We start from the raw sequence: 13,820 nt of genomic DNA on the forward strand, positions 1-13,820 counted from the left end.
CCCAAACCCCCCAGTCCCATAAAAATCCCCAAATCCCATAAAACTCCCAAACCCAGAGAGGGAATTCCTCACTGGGGGGGAGCCAGGAATTTGTTTTTCCCTTCAAAAAGGGCTTTTTTTCAACCCAAACACTCCCCAAATTCCATTTTTTCCCTCTGGCACCTCTCAATAACCTCAGATCTGGCCCCAAATATTTCCCGGGATCCTTTTGGAATTGTGGAGCAGAAAAAGGATCTTTGCTCCCCCCCCCCTCCCAATTTTTACTTTTTCCTCCTCATTTTGCAGCCGCTTCGCTCCATATTTTTAATTGTCCCATAAAATTTCCTATTAAAAATTAATGTTTAATAATAGAAAAATGAAATTATTTTTTGATCCCCAAACTGATTATTTTAGGGGACGAAAAACTCCAATAATTCCCAATTTTGGGGCGAATTCATGTGAAAAAAGCGAATTTGAAGGCCCCAAACCCCACAGAAATCCCAATTTTGAGGCAAATTTAGCCCCTAAAAAATTTAGGGACGTAAAATCTGCTTCTAATCCCTATAAAAATCCCAAACTCCCAAATCCTGGACCTAAATCCCATTTTTCCATTTAGGACTTTTCCTTCTCCTCCTTTTCCTGGTGGGGAAAATCCTCCAAATTCCCCTTTTTTCCCCATTTTTGGGGGGTTTGGTGGCACAGAGCCCCTTTGTCCCTTTTTCCCCCCTGGAAAGGTGGGAAGGGGCCCGAAATGGGGAAAAAACCGGGAATTTTTGTGGGATGAGGTCAAACCCTTCCCCTCCCCGAGCGCGGCCTCTTCCTCCTCCTCCTCCCTACCCTCCTCCCCCTTTTTTGGGATGAAAAGGCGATTTTTAGGGAAAGGTACAAAGGGATCCTTTCAGGCAGCAGGGGGGGAGCTCAGGGCCCTGCCGGCGATTTTTTAGGGCTTTTATTTTGATTTATTTTGATTTATTTTGATTTATTTTGATTTATTTTGAAGTTGTTTGTGTTTTATTTTTATTTTTTGACTTTTTTGTATTTTTTAGATATTTTTTGTTGTTTTCTCTCTATTTTTGGGGTATTTTTGTGCATTATTTTAATTTTTTTTGGGGGGGTTATATTTTTTGAATGTTTTGGGGTAATTTTTTGTATTTTAAAGATATTTTTGGGGTATTTTTAATATATTTTTCGTGTATTCTTTTATATTTTTGTGTATCTTTTAATTAAAAAAAATTTTTAATATTTTTTTGGGGCAAGACCATGGGAATTTGAGGTGAAACCCCAGGAATTTGGGGAGAAATTCTGGGATTTTGGGGTGAAATGTTGGGAATCCAATGAATGGGTTTGGGGGATTCTTTGGGATTTTTTGGGTCTTTTTAGGGATTTTTCCCCTGGAATTCCCGAATTTTTTCCCTCGGGGTTGCTCTGAGCAGGGCGGAGTTGCTTCACCCTTTAATTTTTTAGGATCTTTCCCAAAAATTTGGGACTTTTTGCCCCCTAAATGCCTGAAATTCAGGATTTTCATCCGGCTCGAAACCCTGAAAGTTCCTTTTTTTCCCGGCTGGAGTGAGGAAGAGGTTAAAAAAAAAAGGGATTTAGGATCCTTTGATGGCGAATTCTCCCATCCCCCCATCCCAAAAAAAACCTATTTGGGGTGGCACTGAGCCAGGGCCCCAAAAGCCACGGGGACAAAGCCACCCCTGTGTCCCAGAACCGGAAAAATCCCCCAAAATAAATAAATCTAGGGAAAAAAAATAAAAAAAACATCAAAACCACCAAAAATCCCAAAAAACCCTTGACCCTAGAAGGGATTTTTTGATGGGGGCTGGGCTGAGGGTCCCAAGGTTTGAAGGGAGATTGGGTTCAGGGATTTTTTTTTTATTATTTTTGGGGTTTTTTGGGGATTTTTTTTTGGGAAAAAGCAGAAAGAAGCCCAGCGGGGCTGCAGGTTAATTAATTAATTAATGAAGGCTCAGGCCTGTAGGGGATTAATGGGGTCAGGGGGAGTTATTAGGAGCAATTAGGATCAGGAGGCTCCTGGAGTGTGAGGACCCTGCCCCTGCTTGAGGTTAAAAATGACCCCAAATGACCCCAAAATGGGAGTTTTGAGGAGCAGCCCCGACCTGGAGGGTTTGGGGTTAAAAATGACCCAAAATTAGCCAAAAGTTACCCCAAAATGACCCCAAAGTTACTCCAATGAATTAAAAATGACCCAAAATTACCCCAAAATTGGGGTTTGGATGGTTAAAAATGACCCCAAAATGACCCAAATTGGGGTTTGGAGGGGCAGCTCTGCCCCAAGCCTGGTTTGGGGTTAAAATTGACCTAGAATTACCCAAAACTATCCCAAAAATTACCCCAAATCAGGGGTTTGAAGGGGCAGCTATGAATTTTGGGGTCTCCCAGCTCAGAATTTGGGGTCCCAACCCTGAATTTCGGGGAATGTGATGTTTTGGGGCATCTTTACAGGTTTTGAGGCATCTATCCCAGATTTTGGGGCATCTTCCCTGGATTTGGGGCATTTTTGTCTGGTTTTGGGGAAGGTATCCCTGGTTTTGGGGCATCTTTTTGTCTTCTGGGGCATTTTCGGGCTGCAGCCGCCGCCCCCGGCAGCACAAGGGGCTCCGAGGCCCGGATTTTTGGGATTTTGGGGATTCCCAGGAGAGCTGAGTTTACCTGACGCGGCCGCTGCCAGCCCCAACTGCAGCCCCAAGAAAGGGCGCCTTTATCCCAAATCCTGGCTTTTTCTGGGAATTTTGGTAAAAATAGCAACAGATGCGGGGGGGGGGGGAGAGGACATGAAGGGACTTTTGTCACCTGGTGGGGGGGGGAAGGAATTCCTGCCAGGATTTTGGGGATTCCTGTGGAATTTGGGGTCATTTCCTGATGGAATATGGGGCATCTTCTTGGGTTTTGGGGCGTTTTTCCTGGGTTTTGGGACATCTTGCCTGGATTTTGGGGCATTTTTCATGGATTTTGGGCACCATTCCCAGGTTTTGGGGCATTTTTCCCAAGTTCCCCCCATCCCAGGTGATTCCTGCCTTCCCAAAAATGCCCAGGAGCGGCTGAAGGGGGCACCGAGAGCCAGGAGGTTTTTAAGGAGTTCCAGAGACTTTTTTGGGACAAACTGGCCCAAAACCCAGGAATGAGGATCCGGAAAAGAGGGAAAAAAGCCAAGGTGACCTGAAAATCCCTGGAATAGGGCGATTTATCCCAAAAATTGGGTGGGAATAAATGATCCATGGAATTTTCTGGTGGCCACGGAGCCACTTTCCAGGATTTGGGGGCATTTTTCCTGAATTTTGAGTCATTTTTTTCTGGATTTTGGAGCATTCTTCCGAAATGTTGGGGCACTTCCCTGATTTCTTCGGCTGAGGACGAATGACCCCAAACCCTTTTCCCGGGATTCCCACCCAAGGAGAACAAAAAAGGCAGGAAAATTCCACAATTTGAGTTTTTTTCCCAGAGCTTTAATTCCAATAAAAGATAAAAAAAGTAGGAAACGAATCTGGTATAAAACAGGAGGGAATTTAGGATCTGTCCTGGTTTGAGACAAAGGGACACAAAGGGCCGGGAAAAACCAGGAAAAAGGGCTCCAAAAATTTGGGAATTCAGTACAAAACTTCGGCTCCCAGCTTGGGAAAAATAGAAAAAATTCCCTGCTCCCATGGGAGAGGGAAAATACAAAAATTTGGGATTTTTTCCCACTTTTCTTCTCCTTAAAAATCTTCTTTTCCACCAGGAACAGCAGATCCAGAGGCTTGGGAAGCTCCAAAAAAAATCAGGAATAAATTAATCCAGGGAAAGGCCTCAAAATCCCTTTTTTTTTTTTTTTGGAAAAGCTCCCCAGATAAATCCTGTTTTTTTGGGGGAAAAGTTGAAGGAATTCCCAGGATTTTGGAGCTTTTCCCATCGTTGCTGCAGTTCCTGGGATCTGGGAGGGTTTTTTTCCAGGAAAAAGTGGGAAAAGCAGCTGGAAAAAGCAACGGGAGCTGCGGGGATGAAGCAGCTCCAAAGGGAGGCGAAAATTCTCAAAAATTCCCCAAAAATCCAGGATTTTGCTCAGGTTTTGGGGTTTATCCCTCAGAAATGCGAAGTTTGGGAATAAATCCGGAGGAATTCTGGCATTCCGGAGCTTAATCCCAGAAAAAGCTGTGCTGAAAGGAGGGAATTTGGGAAGAAAAATTGGGAAAAAACGGGATTTAAGCGGGACTTACTCCCAGGGTTCCCAATCCAGGTTTTCCCATGGATAAAATCCCCAAACTTTGGGAATGAGGTGGAAAAAAATGGGAATGATTTCCAGAAGTTCCCTTCAGAACCAAACCCTTCCCTCACTTTTCCCAAATCTGGATTTTCCCAACCCAAATCCATGGAAGCGCCTCCCTTTTCCCAAAAATCCAGCTCCAAAAAGCCCAAAATTCCCAAATCTCCCCATCCCAGCAGCCAGAAAAGCGGGAAAATCCATCCTGGAATCACAAAAAAGAGGGAAAAAACCTCCAAAAAATCCCAACTGTGCTTCCAAACTTTTCTATTCCCCCCAAATCCAGGGGGTGTTTTTGGGAAGAGCAGGACCCGGAGTTCCTTGGCTGCATCCCGAAGAGAATCCCGGGATTTTTCTGATCCAAATCCGTGGAATTTCAGGGTTTTTCCAGCATCAGAGGAGCTTCCTATGCAGGATTTCCCAGGCCATCCTCTTCCGGAAGTAGGGCATGTGTTGCTTCGGGAATTTTGGGAGGAAAAATGGGAATTTCAGTCAGGGTTTGCTCAGCTAGGGACAGATTCCTGCTCGTTTTCCATGGAAAACTGGGGAAAATGGGGGAAATTTGGGGCTTTGGGGTTGTGAGAATGGGGGAAGAAGTGGGAATTTCTTGGGATTCAGGCAAAAAATGGTGGAATGTATCCCAGATTTTGCTGGGATTTTGGGGTTTTCCTGGCCCTGGGGGTTGGGAGTGGAGAGAATTTGGGAATGTTGGGATCTGGGAATGCTGTCCCACAATCAGGAGCCATTTGGGATCTTCCCGGGGGAAATAACACAGGAATTGGGTGAGAAATTCCTGATTTCCCCGAAATCTTGCTGGAATTTCAGGGATTTTTGGGATTTTCCTGGCGCTGGGGGCCTGGGAGCAGCAGGAATTCGGGAATGTGGGAATTCCCAGCCCCTGGAATGTGGGTACCTGGGTGAAGTTGATGGGTTTGTCCTTGGAGATGCACTCGGCGTATTTGCAGGCGAACATCCCGCAGTCGCTGCCGTTCATCTGCTGTGGGATCTCCTGCGGAAAAACGGGACTCAGGATTCCCAAATTCCCACATTTCCTCCACTCCCAGGCCCCCAGGGCTGGGAAAATCCCCATAATCCCCGAAATTCCAGGGGAATCTGGGGAAAATTCAGCCAAATTTACCCCATTTCTCCCCCCACGGAATTCCTGCTTTTTTTCTGATTCCCACCCTCCAGGAACAACCTGGATTATGGGACAGCATTCCCAAATTCCCAACATTCTGAAGTTCTCTCAAATCCCAAACCCCCAGGGCCAGGGCAATCCCAAAAATCCCTGAAATTCCAGTGAAATCTGAGGGAAATTCCGGTGGAATCTCCTGCTGGAAAAACTGGAAAGGTCCCAGAATTCCAGGACTTTTTGTGTTCCCACCTTCCCCAAATCCCACCTAAACCCTTCCTTCCCCTTGATCCCATCCCTGGGGAAAACACCCTCTCCCAAGATTTGGGATTTGTTGCCTCCTTTTCTCCCCAGGAATCCCTGAAGAAAAAAGGGCCTGGAAAGGGGGGGGGGGAATCCAAGGAAATCCCAAATTTTTGGGGAATTTTGGGGTGTCCAAACCTGGCTCTTCTTGCTTAGCAGGGCCCATCCATTGGTGTCAAATTCCTTCCTTTTCTTATCCAAACTTTCCTGTTTCAGGTACTGCCTGCGGGAAAGGAAGCAGGAATTCATGGAAAACCAGGAATTCTGAGGTTTTTTCTCTGTCTGGCCATTCCCAAAGATTCCGGGTTGGGATTTACAGATTAATCCCCCCAAAAAATCTAAAATTGTATCAGGAGAGGCCAAATCTCATGGAAAAAAAAAAAAAAGGGAGAGAATTCCTGGGATTTGTGGGACAGAATTCCAGGGAAGAGCAGGAATTTTCCAGGTCCTGGAAGGGGAGAATGAGCCTGAAAAAGGGAGCAAAAATGGCCCTAAAAGGGGCCAAAAATGACCCTAAAAGAGCCCAAAAATGACCCCAAAGGGACCCAAAGATGGGCCAAGTTGTTCCTTCCAAGGCCAGGGAAGCAGGAATGGGATTTTCTCCAGGAACAGCTCCGAGGGAAGGATCTCACTCACAGCAGGATCCTGCAGGCCTCGCTGTTGATCCCCCCCATGGAATCGTAGTAGGTGATGGTTTTTTTCCTGAAGTCCACCACCTGCACAGAGAAAAACTCCTTAAAAAGGGCAAAAAAAAAATTCCAGAATTCTCCCTGCCAGCAAAAAAAAAATTCCGATTATTTCACACCAGAGGATTTCCCCCCAAAAATCCCCGTTTCCTGCTGTGTTTTTTACCCCCTGAATGTCCAAATCAGCCTCTAATATTATTTTTATATTATTTATAGTTTGTTATTATTATTCATCAGGTACTATTTTTTTTACCAAGGTTTGCCCACCTCTGAAGGCCCCAAATCCGTGGTTTTTGGCGCTTTCCTTCCCCATTCCCACACCATTTCTGGTGGGAATTAACTCTTTTCCGTGGAACTAACTAATAATTTAAGCAGGAATTAATAAAGCCAGGAGGTTTTTGCTAAAGGAGCTGAAAATCCCTGCAGGATCCCAGGAGCCAGGGGGAGGGGACGGGACAAAGGAGGGGGGAAAAGTGAAATATCTGTGGCCTAAATCTCTTTTTAAAAAGATCCTGTGGCAGCAGGAGTTGGTGGGAACGGGGAAATCAGATCTTCCCAAGGGAATAAATTCCCTAAAATGACCTTCAAGCTGAATTTAAGGCCTAAAAGCCCCACACTAAACTGCTCCCACCTTTGTATTTCATTTTAGGCTTTGATTTGAGCCACAAATTCAAATTTTTCCCCTCAGCATCCCTCAAAACCAACAAATTTTGGGCCTTAAATCCCGAGCCGAGGATTTTCAGGGATAGTCCAGGCACTCACAGCCAGGCACCAGTGCACTCCCAGGTGGATGGGCACCAGCAGAAGATCCACTGAGAAAATATCCACTTTTTTTGTCCATCTTTTCACAGCCTGGTACCCTGCAGTCTTTAGTTTGGTGAAGAAAAAGGTGTTGAAGGCGTGGACTGCGGGCAGATCCTTCTCCTTGCTCCTCTCCATTAGCAAATTCATGTAGAAATTGATGATCTGGGGCAAAAAAAAAGGGAAAAACAGCCAGGATTTTTAATTTTTTTCTAAATATTTTTAAATTTTTTTTCATGGGAAGTTGGGATTTGTGGCCCCGTGTAAAATTAGGGAATAAACCCCCCAAAAAAGGGGATTTGCAGTAAAAGCTTCAAAAATTCCAGCTCTGAGGCATTAAAACCTTCCAAAAATCCAAGGATTTTTAGGAATCTGCCTTTGTTTAAGATTCACTTGTTGTTTTCCCTGTTCACGCCAATCCCATCCTCCCACCATCGTTCATTCCCCACATAAATATAAATTATTTTTATTTTTCAGAGCTTTCCCCTCTGAAACGCATTTTTTGCTCCGGGCTGGGAATGCCAACCCACAACTCCACTGCCAGCACCAAACCCATCCATTCTCCCGCTCCAAGCTGCCGGAAATGAGTGGAAAATGGGAATTTGGGGGGTTTTGACCTCATCGTTGAGCCAGTTGAGGTTGTTGAGGGTCTGGATGTCCTTCCTGGTGATGGTGAGCCGGAAAGCCTCGCTCAGCACCTCGTCCTGGTTCCCTCCTCGGAAGAGGCTCTTGATTTCCTTCTCCATTTCCTGCCGGAAGGGGAAGGAAAATTCCTGCTTTTCCTGACCCCAAATCCCCAGGGGCTGAACCCCAAATTCATCCTTTCCTCCTTAAAAATAAACTCCCTAAGAAAGGGTAGGCCAGGTTTATCCTTTGCCCCTCGAAGGACAAATTCCCAGCAAAAATTAAACAGGAAGAGGGAGCAGGGCTCGATTTCCTTCTCCATTTCCTGCAGGAAGGGCAAAGAAAATTCCTGCTCTTCCTCATCCCCAAATCCCTAAGGATGCAACCCCAAAATTCCCTTTTTGCCCCTTGAGTCATAAATTTCCTACAAAAATTCAACGGGAGGAGGGAGCCCAGCTCTGCTCCCGTGCACAAATCCCAGGGATCCCAGTTCAGGTTCCGTTTTCCCGGCTCTCAGCCCCACCTCGGTGATCTCCGGGAATTCTTCGTCGCCCTCGGGCCCCCGGCCCCGCTCCGGCGCCTCGGGTCCCACGGTGACCGGGATCTCCTTCTCCAGGGGCACCCGCAGGTGCAGATCCACCAGGTCCTGCACCGAGCGCTGCCGCTCCTGGAGGCGCTGCGGGAGCAGAGATTTGGGGTCAGAGACCGGGGATTCTCCTCACACTCCTCTCGGATCGGGGAAAAGAAGGACTTAGGAGCAATAAAATTGGGGAAAAGCTCCAGGATCCTGTAATTAACCCTTCCACAGCCACGTGACCCTGTCCCCAAGGGCCACGTCCCCCCTTTTTCCCCATTTCCATGGATTCTGACCCCTTGTCCAAGCCCTGACCACCCTCCCAGTGCCAAATTTTTCCATAACTTCCAATCTGGAACATTTCCTCTTTTCCTGGTTGCTTATCCCAAGAAATTTCCATGGAATTCTCACCTGGCTCTGGAGCTGCAGGGCCAGAGCTTTCTGCTCCTCGATTTGCCTCCACCTCTCCCTGGCTCGGGAATCGTAGACACTGGTCCTGGAAAAAGCCAGAATTTTTATGGGAAAAAAATCGATTAAAAAAAATAAAGATTTTCATTTTTCCACCCCCAAAATTCCCAGGAAAAGGCAGCAGGGAATATTTACTCACAGCTCTTTGATCCATAGCTCAGCCTGGAAAAAGGGGAGGCTGGAAAAGGGGGAGAAAGGAGGGTTGGAAGTGCCCAAAAATCCCGGAATTTCCCCAGAATTCCCTCATGTCCCAAATTCTCACCCTATCCCTCTCTATTGTCACCTCCCTAAAAATCTGCAAAATCCCCAAATTCCCCCCAAAATTCCCCCATTTCCTGCCCCTCACCTCGGGGCTGGAGTCCTGGAATCCTTGACCTTGAGCAAAATGACGGAATCCGACCCTAAAAGTGGGAAAAATTCCTGGAATTTTGTCCCCCTCGACTCCCATCCCAAATCCTGCCCGATCCCGAATAAAAACCTCGGATTGGTCATGAAATTTAAATCCCTTTCCCAAAGTTTTGGGTTATTTGGGATTTGTTTTTTTTCTGTCTGGGATTTGGGGGATCTTTGGGGGGTTTTATTTGGGATTTTGGGAATTTTGGGGACTTCTTGGGGTTTTTCTGGGACTGTGGGAATTTTTACCTTCAGTGTGTGCACTGGATGCCGCCTGCTCCTCCTGCTGCTCTTGGACTGTGGAATTTTGGGGCTGGAACCCCCCGGGATACCCCGGAGAGGGGCCCAGGGGGGGATTTTGGGAATTCTGAGGTGGCTCTGGGGGACGTGGGAGTGGACCTGAAATTTTGGGAATTTCCAGCGCCTCGGGATCATCCCTGGGAGCCTCCTGGGGCAAGGAGGGGCCGGAACGGGGACAGCGGGAGCTGCAAAGAAAAAAAAAACCAGTCAGGGAAATTCCTGAGGAAAAAATGGAGATTTGGGATTTGGGGAGAGGTTTTGGGGGACTAGGAAGGGTTTTTGGGATTAGGGAGGAGTTTCTGGGATTTGGGCAGGGGGTTTTAGGAGTTTTTAGGATTTGGGAAGGGTTTTTGGGATTCTGGCAGTTTTTGAGACTCGAGCAGGTCTTTGGGGATTTTCTGGGGTTTGGGCAGGGATTTTGGGGTTTGGGGAGATGTTTTCAGGGATTTGGGAAGAGCTTCTGGAGAGTTTTTGGGGGTTTGGGCAGGGTTTTTGGGATTCGTACGGGGATTTTGGGACTCTTTGGGGATTTTTTTGGGCCGTTCCTGACTCACAGGTGGAAGGGCAGCAGTGGGGAGGGTTTGGAGCTGGAGAATCTCTTCCCGGTCACCATCTGCAGCAGCTGCCGGTAAATCTCCCGCTCCTCTTCCCGCACCGTCTGCGGGGAAAAATCACGGGAGAAATTCCACTCAAAACCCTGGAATTTGCTGATCCCGAGGGATTTCCCCCAAATTCAGGGATCTGGTGGGATCCCACGAAGGCAACGCTGAGAAAAACCGCAAAAAACTGGGATTTAGGGGTGGGAAACCCCCGGAATTTTGAGTTTAACCCCACCCGAGCACCCAGAGCTGCCTCAATCTCTCCTGTTCCCAAATAATTGGGATTTAGGCCTGTAGAAACCCAGGAATTTTCAGTTTAACCCCACCAGGATCCAAAATATTTTGGATCTAAGGGTGAGAATCGGAGTTTAGGGCTGGGAAACCCCAGGAATTTCACATTTAACCCCAGCAGCGCCCCCAGCTCCGCCTCCCCCCGCCCCGACCCCACAAAGCCCCTGGGATTTTCCCGGATTTTTCCCATTCCCAGCCCCGTCACCTCCTCGGCTGCGCTCAGGAAGCGCCGCGGGGCCTTCTTGGGGCTGCGGCGGCTCCAGGAGGGGCTCGGGGCCGGTTTGAGGGGAAAAGAGGCTCCATGGAGGGTGGATTTTCCCACAAAAGTGCTGGAATTCCCACTGGAAGGAGGGAAAAACACCTCAGGTTTGTTGCGAATCCTGAAAATTGGCTTAAAATCCCAAATGAAACCACAAAAAAGTGCAAAAGGAGAGCTGAAATGCCCAAAATTCCAAATAAAACCCCCAAAGCTCCCAAATAAATCCCCAAAATCCCAGACAAAAGAAAAATAATCCCCAAGAATCCCAGCCCCCCCCAAAAAACATCAAAAATCCTCTCCAAAGAAACCAAAATCCCAAATAAAACCCAAAAAACCCACCAAGCTCTCAAAAAAATCCCAAAGTAAAACCCCCCAAAAAATCCCCAAATCCCAAATAAAACCCCAAAATCCCAAATACCCCCCCCCAGACCCCCAAAGCCCCCAAAATATAAAATAAAACATGGAAATTTGGGCATCTGCCACACGCACCCAGAATTTTTCCGGGTTTCCAGGAAGGAGGCTCGGCTGCCCCGGGGCTTGGAGCTCCTCCACTGCCCGTTGGCTCCCGGGAATCTCTCACCAGCAGTTTCTGAGGGGAAAACCACCGGGAATTCCCAAAAAATCCCGAATTTCCCCTCTCCAGGGGTTGTTTTTAGGGAAAACAGCCCCAAATCCCAAATGGAAAACTCACCTGGGGCGTAGCTGAGAGAGCAGGAGGAGTTCCCAGCTGGGCAGGAGAAGCTGCTGAGTTTGGGGGGGAAAAACTGTGGAAAAAAAAATATGGGAAAAATCCTAATTTTTTGGTTGGAAGTGGGAAAATGTCACGGAGGAATCCAGGAAAATTATTGGGAAAAGGGGAGGGCGCTCCCAGGGTTGGGTTGGGAATGGTGGCAGGAATTCACAATTCCTAAAGTTCATACTTCCCAACATTCACAATCCCTAAAATTAATAATTCCCCAAATTCCCAGCTCCCTAAAATTCCCAAAGTTCATAATTTCTAAAATTCACAAGTCCCAAAATTTACGATTCCCAAAGTTTACAGCTCCCAAAGGTCACAATTCCTGAAACTCATAACTCCCAAATCCGCAATTCCTGAACTTCACAACTCCCAGAACTCACAACTCCCAAATTTTACGGAAGGAATTAATGGAGCAGGAAGAACCCAAAAACTGTTGGGCAAATCCCGGGCAGCTCCGGGCCCGGGCTGGATCCTACACTTGGGCTCCCCATTCCCGGCAAATTCCAGGTGGAATTCCCACGCCAGAAACCGGGAAAACTCAAAAATGGGTTTAGGGTTTGACTTTTGGGGTCTTCAGGCTGAGTTTTCCCAGAGAACCGCGGCTCCAAGTGTCCAAGGAGCACCCTGGGGCGGGCAATCGCCCCAGACATCCCTAAAATATTCTCGCCCAAAAAATCCCTCTGCAATCCCGTGAGGAAAGGAGCCAGGGCAGCTCCAGCCCCGACGGAAAAGGGAGCAGGGAAGCCCCGAGCCCCACAGCCCCCCGAGCCCCCAGCCCCACAAACCCCCAGCCCCCCCAGCCCCACAGCCCCCCGAGCCCCCAGCCCCACAGCCCCCCGAGCCCCACAGCCCCCCGAGCCCCCCGCCCCACAGCCGCTCCGCACCTTGCTCGTGGGGGCGAAGCCCTTGAAGGCCGGGCCGGGCCGGGCCCGCGCCGCCTCCCGGGCCTCCATCCTCATCGGGGGCTTCGCCTCCGGGCACCGGCGGAACCGGGGGGAACGGGCACCGGGAAAGGCCCGGCGGCGGCGGGGTCCGGCGGGAGGGCAACGGGAGGGAGACGAGCAGGGTCCGGAGAAGCGCAGAGAACCGAGAGAGGAGCAGGGTCCGGGAGCGGAGCAGGGTCCGGGAGCGGTTCAGGCCCCGGAGCCGCCGCCGCTGCCTTCAGCCGGCCCCGGGGTCGGTCCAGGTCCCGGACCCGCCGCCGCCGCTCCGCTCCCCTCAGCCGGCCCCGGCTGCCCGACCGGAAGCGGAAGTGGGACCGGAAGCGTCCCGAGCGCGCGCGGTTTTCCCGGCCTCGGCGGCGGCAGCGAAGAAGAGACGACGGAAGCGGAAATGGGCGCCGGAGGTGAGGCGCCGCCGGAAGTGAAGCAGAGACCAGGGGAGGAAGAAGAGCGTTTCGGGGAGAAGAGAGTTCCCCCTAGCGGGGAGGAGGTCCAGGGTGGCAGCGCATAGAGGAGGGGTCACCGCGGACGGGGGGTGTGACCCTACAGGGGGTCCTGTGGGGGGGGGGGGGGTCACCCTTTGGGAGGGTGCCACCCCATAGGGCATCACCCTGTGAGGATGTCATCCTATAGGGGGTCACTCTGTGTGTGTGTATCCCATTACAGCTGATCCCATACAGCCGATCCCATTACAGTTTATCCCATCATGGTTTATCCCTATAGTCGATCCCATTCCAGTTTCTCCTTATAGTCAGTCCTGTTATAGCTGATCCCTACATCCAATCCCACTACAGCCGATCCCATAATACCTGATCGTATTAGAGCCGATCCCGTTACAGTCGATCCCATAATAGCTGGACCCTACAGCCGATCCTATTACCCCGATCCCATTACAGTCAATTCCATCAGAGCCGATCCCGTAATAGCTGATCCCATAATAGCCGATCCCTGCAGCCGATCCCATTACCCCGATCCCATTACACCGCTCCCCGCGGCCAATCCCGGCTCCCAGCCCGTGTCCCCGGGCGATGGTGGCGGTCCCGGAGCGGTTCCGGCGCTGCCCCCGCGCTGTCCCCGGGCCATGGCGGCGGTGCCGGTGCCGGTGGCGGGACTGTCCCGGTTCCTGGCCTCGGCCGCGCTCTCCTTGGCCGCGCTCCTCCTCCTCCTCTTGTCCTTCCTCCCCCCCGCTCCGAGCCGGGGGCGCGCCGCAGGTCAGTGCTCCCAGCGGGCAGTGGGGACTGGCACCAGTAACGGCCGGGGACTGGCACCAGTAATGGCCGGGGACTGGCACCAGTAACGGCCCCGCACTGGCACCAGTAATGGCCGGGGACTGGCACCAGTAACGGCCGGGGACTGGCACCAGTAATGGCCGGGGACTGGCACCAGTAACGGCCGGGGACTGGCACCAGTAATGGCCCCGGACTGGCACCAGTAACGGCCCCGCACTGGCACCAGTAACGGCCCCACACT

At 49.9% G+C, this 13,820-nt stretch overlaps 1 protein-coding gene across 1 annotated transcript; it reads right to left on the bottom strand.

Moving 5' to 3' along the window:
- Positions 1 to 3,427: 3,427 nt before the first annotated feature.
- SENP1 (SUMO specific peptidase 1) lies at positions 3,428 to 12,486 on the bottom strand. Its single transcript, XM_068997760.1, has 16 exons — positions 12,294 to 12,486; positions 11,362 to 11,434; positions 11,160 to 11,259; positions 10,617 to 10,752; positions 10,076 to 10,179; positions 9,471 to 9,706; positions 9,175 to 9,229; positions 8,968 to 9,006; positions 8,772 to 8,856; positions 8,310 to 8,462; positions 7,780 to 7,911; positions 7,124 to 7,327; positions 6,312 to 6,391; positions 5,814 to 5,898; positions 5,154 to 5,249; positions 3,428 to 4,696 (listed from the first exon to the last, which is right to left on the bottom strand). The coding sequence occupies exons 1-16, from the start codon at positions 12,366 to 12,368 to the stop codon at positions 4,634 to 4,636; spliced, it is 1,716 nt and encodes a 571-aa protein (XP_068853861.1). The 5' UTR covers positions 12,369 to 12,486; the 3' UTR covers positions 3,428 to 4,633.
- Between the last annotated feature and the right edge of the window lie 1,334 nt (positions 12,487 to 13,820).

This window comes from Aphelocoma coerulescens, chromosome 29, assembly GCF_041296385.1.
Source record: "Aphelocoma coerulescens isolate FSJ_1873_10779 chromosome 29, UR_Acoe_1.0, whole genome shotgun sequence".
In the NCBI taxonomy this organism is placed as follows: domain Eukaryota; kingdom Metazoa; phylum Chordata; class Aves; order Passeriformes; family Corvidae; genus Aphelocoma; species Aphelocoma coerulescens.